This window comes from Notechis scutatus, chromosome Z, assembly GCF_049901735.1.
Source record: "Notechis scutatus isolate UNSWTSFEM ecotype Mainland chromosome Z, rNotScu1.2, whole genome shotgun sequence".
In the NCBI taxonomy this organism is placed as follows: domain Eukaryota; kingdom Metazoa; phylum Chordata; class Lepidosauria; order Squamata; family Elapidae; genus Notechis; species Notechis scutatus.
Genome location: NC_142025.1, coordinates 128,352,613 through 128,362,243, shown reverse-complemented (window position 1 = coordinate 128,362,243; position 9,631 = coordinate 128,352,613). Strand labels below are relative to the sequence as shown.

Genomic DNA, 9,631 nt, shown 5'->3' with positions numbered 1-9,631 from the left:
TGTGGCCTGTAGGCTTTAATCAGGTTAGTTATTTAAATCTAAGCTGGTCTGTCTTCATTCATGTTGCATAAAATATATATTGATGTATGTTCCAGAGCATCATCTCTAAAATAACCTAAGAACAAATATCCTGGGAAGAAAAAATATATAAGAATATTTACTTTTCTAATATTTGCTATAGAATATTATATCCTTTACTTTGGCCCACAGTGAATTATGGACTATGGTTTTCATGGTTTTGATGTAAAAGTTGCAATAAAATATATATAACATCTCATCAGTTCATAATTAAGAAGTTAAGAAAACTAACTTTAACTGACCAGCATAGAAAATGTGTTTGGAGAGAAGGGATGACTTTGGAAAATACCAATAATTGTAGATATTTAATGAATTATAATTTCACAACAAATACAACTAAATGATATCATCATATCACTTTTGCTTATCATTTCATTTCTACTGTGTTAATTATATTTTAACAGTATCATTCCAAGTATTTCTTTCCCCTCTGTATCTTAAAGCATTCTTCATTCATGAACAGGCATTAGCTTTATCTTTGTGTAATGATCCTTGTGACACAGGACACAGCAAAGCCAAGAAAGAAGGGGAGTCATTTTGCTGCTATGATTGCTGGTTGTGCTCAGAAGGAAAAATATCAAAGGAGAAAGGTAGGAATTTTCCAAATATAATGGGATTAAGACATTGGGGGTACAACCCTGTCTGTAATCAACTGTATCAATTCCACTGTGTTCCTTTTTAGATATGAATGACTGCTCTCCCTGTCCTGAAGATCAATATCCAAATCCTGAGCAAAATATGTGCATTCCAAAACAGGTCACTTTTTTGTCTTATGAAGAACCCTTGGGGATCAGTCTGACTGTTCTTTCCCTTTGCTTTTCTATAATGACAACTTTGATCATCACGGTATTCATAAAACACAAAGACACTCCCATCGTCAAAGCCAACAACCGAAATCTCACTTATATGCTCCTAATTTCCCTTCTCCTCTCTTTCCTTTGTGTCTTTCTATTTATTGGGAAACCATATAAGGTTTTGTGTCTCCTTCGACAACCAGCTTTTGGCCTCATCTTTTCTATAGCAATTTCTTGTGTATTGGCCAAAACCTTTGTTGTGGTTCTAGCATTTATGGCCACCAAACCTGGTTCCAGATTGAAGAAATGGGTGGGTGGAAGAATGGTCAGCTACACTGTTCTTTCCTGTTCCTTTGTTCAAATATGTATTTGTGCTGTGTGGCTGATAATATCCCCACCATATCCAGATGTTGATACACAGTCAATGTCTGAAGAAGTCATCCTGGAGTGCAATGAAAATTCGGTCATGTTCTGCTGTGTTTTGGGCTTTATGGGTTTTCTTGCTCTGGTTAGCTTCTCTGCTGCTTTTCTAGCTAGGAATTTACCTGACAGTTTCAATGAAGCCAAATTCATCACCTTCAGCATGTTGGTTTTCTGCAGTGTTTGGCTGTGTTTTATTCCAACCTATCTAAGCACAAGGGGAAAACATATGTTGGCAGTGGAGATCTTCTCTATGATCTCCTCCAGTGCTGGCTTATTGGTGTGTATCTTTCTTCCCAAGTGTTTTATCATTGTGATGAGACCTGAACTGAACAATAAACATCTGCTCATGAAAAGAAAGTTTTAATTTTAAAAAATGTATATGTATTTGTAGGAGAATTTTCCAATTTTGAAGTGTGTGACCAGTGTACAATTTTATTTAGCTGAAATTGACTTGCTTCCATGCTTTCAAATGGGAGGCAAAATTGAAAAATCTGAATTATGCAACAATTACTACCACTGTTTTTAGATCTATGCTTTATTTTATTTATTTTTATCTATAATATATTTTAATTTAGGATTGCATGTTGTCATTTGGTACCATTGAATCTGAGCCACCTCACAAATTCATGGCCTCTATGGCAAATTATTCAGAGTTTTGCAGTGTTAATTCAACACCAGAAAAATAAACACAGATGGCTGATGCTTCATTTAACATCTTAATAAACATAAGTAGATTTTATAAACCAGCTGTAGATTTCTCAAACATGGAGCAAACTCAGACAGAAACATGTTGCAAGCAACTTCAGTAGCAACTCAAGAGCTCAGAAACAGACATCAGTTTCACTTTAGTTCAGCAGACAAGCAAGCAAGCCAGTTTCATCTTCAATAGACACTCAGGGCTTAACATAGCTGCAGAGTTGCAGAGCTTAATATAGAGGCACACCTAGGCTACTTTTAGTTTCAGTTTCCAGCCTAGACTACTTCTAGTTTTAATTTCCAAAACAGTCTTCATTGGCTGACTTAGTTGTTAAAAACAGATGATACCAAACCAATCTTATTTCATTCTTCAACACAGTGACTAAATTAGCAGACCAGCAAAATACTGTGGACATAATATATGTTTAGATTTCAGCAAGGCATTTGACAAAGTAGACCACAACCTACTTCTTAGTAAGCTAGAAAAAAGTGGAATAGATAGCACCACCACAAGATGGATTCGCAACTGGCTGGCAAACCGTATTCAACGAGTAGTACTTAATGGGTCTAAGTCTACATGGAGGGAAGTAAGCAGTGGGGTGCCACAAGGTTCCGTCTTAGGCCCAGTACTCTTCAATATCTTCATTAATGACTTAGATGAGGGAATAGAAGAGGAACTTACCAAATTTGCAGATGATACTAAGCTGGCAGGAACAGTTAACACCCAACAAGATAAGCACAAGATCCAGATGGATCTTGACAGACTAGAAAACTGGACCATATATAACAAAATGAAATTCAATGTAGAGAAAAGTAAAGTCCTATAGTTAGGCAAGAAAAACCAAGTACACACATAGACTGGGTGAAACCAGGCTCAACAGTAGTAACTATGAGAAGGATCTTGGAGTCTTAGTGGACAACCAGCTAAATATGAGCCAGCAGTGTGCAGCAGCAGCCAAAAAAGCTTATGCAATCCTAAATTGTATTAACAGAGGGATACAGTCAAGATCAAGGGAGGTACTAATACCACTCTATAAAGCCTTAGTAAGACCACACCTAGAGTACGGCGTCCCTGTTTTGTTCACCACATTATAAAAAAGATGTTGAGACTCTAGAAAAAGTACAGAGAAGAGCAACCAGGATGATTGTGGCTGATAATATCCCCACCATATCCATATGTTGATACACAGTCAATGTCTGAAGAAGTCATCCTGGAGTGCAATGAAAATTCAGTCATGTTCTGTTGTGTTTTGGGCTTTATGGGTTTTCTTGCTCTGGTTAGCTTCTCTGCTGCTTTTCTAGCTAGGAATTTACCTGACAGTTTCAATGAAGCCAAATTCATCACCTTCAGCATGTTGGTTTTCTGCAGTGTTTGGCTGTGTTTTATTCCAACCTATCTAAGCACAAGGGGAAAACATGTGTTGGCAGTGGAGATCTCTATGATCTCCTCCAGTGCTGGCTTATTGGTGTGTATCTTTCTTCCCAAGTGTTTTATCATTGTGATGAGACCTGAACTGAACAATAAACATCTGCTCATGAAAAGAAAGTTTTAATTTTAAAAAATGTATATGTATTTGTAGGAGAATTTTCCAATTTTGAAGTGTGTGACCAGTGTACAATTTTATTTAGCTGAAATTGACTTGCTTCCATGCTTTCAAATAGGAGGCAAAATTGAAAAATCTGAATTATGCAACAATTACTACCATTGTTTTTAGATCTATGCTTTATTTTATTTATTTTTATCTATAATATATTTTAATTTAGGATTGCATGTTGTCATTTGGTACCATTGAATCTGAGCCACCTCACAAATTCATGGCCTCTATGGCAAACTATTCAGAGTTTTGCAGTGTTAATTCAACACCAGAAAAATAAACACAGATGGCTGATGCTTCATTTAACATCTTAATAAACATAAGTAGATTTTATAAACCAGCTGTAGATTTCTCAAACATGGAGCAAACTCAGACAGAAACAAGTTGCAAGCAACTTCAGTAGCAACTCAAGAGCTCAGAAACAGACATCAGTTTCACTTTAGTTCAGCAGACAAGCAAGCAAGCCAGTTTCATCTTCAATAGACACTCAGGGCTTAACATAGCTGCAGAGTTGCAGAGCTTAATATAGAGCCACACCTAGGCTACTTTTAGTTTCAGTTTCCAGCCTAGGCTACTTCTAGTTTTAATTTCCAAAACAGTCTTCATTGGCTGACTTAGTTGCTGTGCCTACTCATTGGCTGACCTTGTTACCAAGCTCTATTCCAGTTCATGAATATACTCTGACACGCCTCCCTTCATAACTGCAATAGACACAAATTCAATTACCTTTTTATACCTATCCAACACAATTGTGTTGATCCCCACCTTTTAACTTTCCAGTATATATGCAACCATCAGCCTTGCAACTCTTGAACCCAAGACTCTTCAATGCAGTATCTAAACAGATATTCCAATTCCTGGCTGACTGCTTCAGCCCATAAATGGCCTTGTTCAATTTATATACTGTGTTCGGCTTTTTACTTTCATACCCTGGTGCTTGAACCATGTAACTTTCTTCCTCTAATTCTGCACTGAGAAATGCAGTGGTTATGTGAAAATGCCAGATTTTATGACCATGTGCTGCTACCAATGCTAGTGCCAGCCTGATGCTCTCACTCTTTACAGTTGGTGCGAATACCTCATCATAGTGCACATTTTTAATCTGTAAAAACCCCTGTGCCACTAACCTTGCTTTATATTGTATTTATTATTGGGTAATACTTTTTTCTTGTATATCCACCTGCATCCTACGGCTTTGCTACCCTGTGGCAAAGACGTAGATGTGAACACTTCATGTTCTCCCATGGATTTCATTTCCTTGTCCATGGCTTCTTTCCACTTTGTTCAATTTTAAGTAATGCCAATACTTCTTTGTAGTTCCTTGGTTCATACCATTCAATATACACTTTAACTTTACTAGCAGAATACCTGTAAGGTGGAATCTCCTTGTTCCATCACTCTGACCTGCATGGCACTGACTGCTCCTGTGTGTCAACCCTCTCTTGCTTCATATCTTGTTCAGCTTCTCCTCCCTGAACACTGACACCATCACCAAGTGAGTTACCATCACTAAGTGAGTTACTGAATCCACAAATTTGCATCAATTCTGTTCCAATTTTGCTCTGCAAAACTTGCAGACCTTGAAAATACTATTATTTTGCTCCCATCACTAAAATGATAACTCTTTGAGCCTGGCTAATAGCCCACAAACTTGAGATTTCTAGCCTTTGGCTGCCCCCTTCTTCTAATTGCTTTTGGAATATGCATCCATGCATTGCTTCCAAACACTCTTAAATGTTCTAGATATATTTTTCACCCATATAGCACTGCATAAGGAGTATCATTAATGGAGGAACTCTACAACCTATTAACTAAATAGTTAGCAGTCAATATGGCTTCACCCCAATATGACCTGCTTAGACCAGAATCCTCTAGCAGTGAATCCTTCATGGTTTGCAAGACTCCATTCCGTCTCTCAGCAACACCATTCTCAGCTGCTGTGAAAGGATTTGTGCATCTGTGTTTTATTCCTAACTGTGTCAACCACTGTTGAAAACTTGTTGATATGAACTCTGAACCTTTGTCAGTTTTCAGCTGACATACCTGTTTTTTATACCTTCTTTCTACAAAGCTTAGCCATTGCTTAAATTTCTGTAGCACCTGTTTTACTCTTTAGTAAATAGCAGAACCCAAACCTGCTATAGTAATCTACAATGACCAGTGCATACTTAGCTCCTCCCAAACTGACTTGAATTGGGCTCGCCAAATCCACATGTACCGGCTCTAGAATTCTTGTTGTCTGCCTTGTGCTAGTCTTGCTTACTGGGAATGCCTTGGACTTCAATATTTTATATACTGCACAATCTAAATATGCCTTATATCCTTTTAAATGCAATCCTCTTGCATACTGGTCCATCTTTTGAACAACTTTAAAGCTGGAATGACCAAGCTTCCTGTGCAAAAGATGAACATAAATCATGTTTTGCAACATTGCCAAAATGTTTGTGCATATTGAACTTTTTGTCCCTGTAACAATATAAAGGTTATCGTGCTTTATGCCCTTTGCACACACAATTCCATTTTTCTTTATAAGACACTGTCAATTTACAAATGCGGCCTAAAATCTTTGCTTGTCTAAACTAGAGACACTCAGCAAATTATGTTCCATTTCTGGCACACATAAAATATTATTAAACCTTGTTTCCAAATATGGAATTTGTACACTGCCTCTTCCAATGACTTTAGCCTTCTTGCCCTTTGCCAAGGCTACTGTGTCTCCTGCAGCTGCATTCATCCTGTAAAACAACTTAGCATTATTAATAATCATTTGGCTAGTCCCACTGTTGATAAGCCACTGATTTCTTGCATTACTATTGCTGGCTTTTGCAACAGCAATCTGTCCATCAACCTGTCCTTGCAAACTTCTTCACTCTTCCAAGCAATCCTTCTTTTAGTGTCACCACAGATGAAATATCATTTCTGTTGTTGGGTTTTCTGCTTAGCTGTCATCTGATATCCCATGCTGCTCTTCTCTTCTCTGGAGACAGCCAGTCTGTGGAATTTTCCATTTTGCTCCTTGAGCCCCCTCCTCAGGGTTTTCTTCTCATGGCTAATTGAACAAGCTTTCAGGGCTTCTAAATACACCTCCTGCTCCAGTTTGCATTCAAACACTGAAGAAATAATGTCCCACATTTCATCTAGGCTGTTTAAAACTAGCAGCACTTTCTGAGATTCTGGTATTCTTATCCCACGTTGTTCTAATTCCACAAACAAAATTTGCATATGAACAAAATGCTGTTCCACCGAATCTCCTGGCTGCAAACAAGCTCTATATATGTAGGGGGCGTGCATAAGCGCACCAACGTGCCTACCATCCCTGTCCTATTGTTTCTCTTATTCTTTTATTTTTCTTATATGTACCCATTTCATGTATTCACAACTATATATACATTTATACTTATTATCTTGTAAACAATTGGCAAATCAAATAAATAAATAAATAAATAAATAAAATAAACTGTCTTGGTAATTGTACTGTAGAAAGGGAACTTCACGAGGACATGTCACCCAAGCAGGAAAAGCCCAAAGGGAACATTAGGCCAGCCATAAAACAAACTTGCATAGGAAAAGGAATCAAATAAAAGGTATTAAAGAAGCTCCTGAGACAAAAAAAACCAAATAATTAAGAGAACTAGGGAAACAAGAAAAGAAAACCCTTACGAACACAAGACATGCCAAATCAGCAAAACAAACAGACAAAAGACACAAAACATATTACAAAGGAGACAGACAGGAGATTACCACAAAACAAATATAAGAAAACCATTAAGCTAAAAGAGACTAGGATGAAACCGATAATACAATCAAACCACCCCGCAAAGTTTGCCTTCCGCACCCCACGGAGTTTACCCTCCAGCGGAAATCAAGACAACCCCAAACAGGATTTAAAACATTAAGAAATACAAACACAAGCACTCACACACAAAAGGAGAAAAAGGGTATAAAAATCAGGGACTTACCATACGAAGCTAGCTAGCCCAGGAACGCAGCCTCCTCGCTATCTCTTGCCTTCCTGAAAAATAAAAAAGATCCGGCTTTCAAGCAGTTGTCCGTATCCTTGCGCCGGAGCTCGCCCAGCAGGAAAGTTCGAATCCTCGGAAGAAAGGCATTTTGACAGCCCTTCAACAGTACATCATTGCATGCAGATACACTCACATGAACAGTCCTCAATTTATTCCAGATTTCTTTGGCAGTTTTTAAATCAGCTATGTTGATAAACTGATCATCTTCTAAACTTAAGATGATATAAGCAAATGCTCTATCATGCAGCTTCTGATCTGCAGCATTCAATGGGGTGGATTTTCAACAATATTCCAAAGCTCTTTAGCCTTCAGGAAATATTCCATTTTTGCAGCCCAAATAATATAGTTCTTCTGACCCAAACGGGGTAGATTTAATTTTTTCAGCCATCCTGCAAAGCCTCTTGCCTTGTTTCTTACTTTTAAAACAGGCAACCTCTCAGCTTTAATTACAATTCAGTCTTTTTCTGGGCCCCTGGGCACATAACCTATTCAGAGTTTTGCAGCATTAATTCAGTGCCAGAAAAATAAACACAGATGGCTGATGCTTCATCTTTATAAATACCGTATATGCCGGCGTATAAGACGACCCGGCGTATAAGACGACCCCCAACATTTCCACTCAAAATATAGTTTGTTATATACTCGCCCCCTCTTCCGCACGCCTTCCACTTTTGCACTTTTTTTTTTTTTTTTTTTGAGGCACTTTTGTCTACCGTGGAAACGAATCCCGTGAAGCCGAAAGGAGCAGCCAGCCTTCTCCCAGCTCCCAAGGAAACGAGGCTCGCACCGCCCGGGCTCCGCTGAGGTATCCGGCTGGGGCTGTCAGGAGTTGTTACCGCTGGCGCGGCTCCGCGCGGCTCCAGTCCTGCATTGCCTCGGGAAGGGGAAGGCAAAAAGGAAGAGCTGCGGCGGCGCTTTGCGGGATTCGTTTCCACGGTGCGCAAAAGTGCCTCAGCCGCGGGCAGCCGCAGTGCTTCCCAATTACTATTTGCCGGCGTATAAGGCGACCCGGCATATAAGACGACCCCCCCAATTGGAGGCATCTTTTTCAGGGCAAAAAAGTCATCTTATACGCCGGCAAATACGGTATAATAAGTAGATTTTACAAACCAATTGTAGATTTCTCGAACATGGAGCAAACTCAGACAGAAACATGTTGAAAGTAACTTCAGTAGCAACTCAGGAGCTCAGAAAGACATAAGTTTCACTTTAGTTCAGCAGACAAGCAAGCAAGCAAGCGAGTTAGTTTCATCTTCAATAGACAGACTCAGAGCTTAACATAGCTGCAGAGTTACAGAGCTTAATTTAGAGCCACGCTTAGGCTACTTTTAGTTTCAATTTCCAGACTAGGCTACTTCTAGTTTCAATTTCCAAAACAGTCCTCATTGGCTGATTTAGTTTCAATGCCTACTCATTGGCTGACCTTGTTATCAAGCTCCAGTTCATGAATGTACTCTGACACAAACATTTTTCTGCCTTAAAATATTGAGTGGCCAAGTCACAGGACAAGTGACAGGGGAGGCCTGTTTTTTGTTCTAGGGGGCTGAGGTGTGATCTGGCATTGGAGGAAGATGCAAAGTGAGTCTGACTAGACATAGGTCAAAAATCATATTACTTAACACCTTGTGTTGGATATGGGTGGCAAAAGTTTAATATTTGTTCACTTTTATTGCATTCACTGGCAGTCATCCAGCAGTTCTGGTTAGAACAAAACCATAGTCTATATTGGCTAAGGAGGCACTGTGGTCCATCTATTGTGAAGATTATTCAGGCTAAACAATGGACAAAATTGCTCAGATTCACTCTGATGTGGAATCTGATAGGGCAGAACAATCAAAAGAGCTTAGAGCATGATTTGGTGGGAGGGTGGAATCTGAGATGAGCTTTTCTGGTAAAGCCTAAGGAATGTCTTGCTATGCTCATGAAATACCTCTACTTTGTAGAGTACACTGGTTCTCGGTTTACTTTCAGGTATGATTCAAGGTGTTTGTTATTATCTACAAGGATCCACGTGGCTTTTCTT

At 38.9% G+C, this 9,631-nt stretch overlaps 1 protein-coding gene across 1 annotated transcript; it reads left to right on the top strand.

Annotated features, from left to right (window-relative positions):
* The first annotated feature begins 760 nt into the window (after nucleotides 1–760).
* On the top strand, nucleotides 761–1,659 carry LOC148129263 (vomeronasal type-2 receptor 26-like). The gene has a single exon (XM_087947254.1). It carries the CDS (start codon nucleotides 763–765, stop codon nucleotides 1,657–1,659), a length of 897 nt encoding a protein of 298 aa, XP_087803380.1. The 5' UTR covers nucleotides 761–762.
* Nucleotides 1,660–9,631: the final 7,972 nt, after the last annotated feature.

Excerpts from the sequence above, each read along its gene's own strand:
- LOC148129263 (XM_087947254.1), top strand. The coding sequence starts at position 763 with ATGAATGACTGCTCTCCCTGTCCTGAAGATCAATATCCAAATCCTGAG.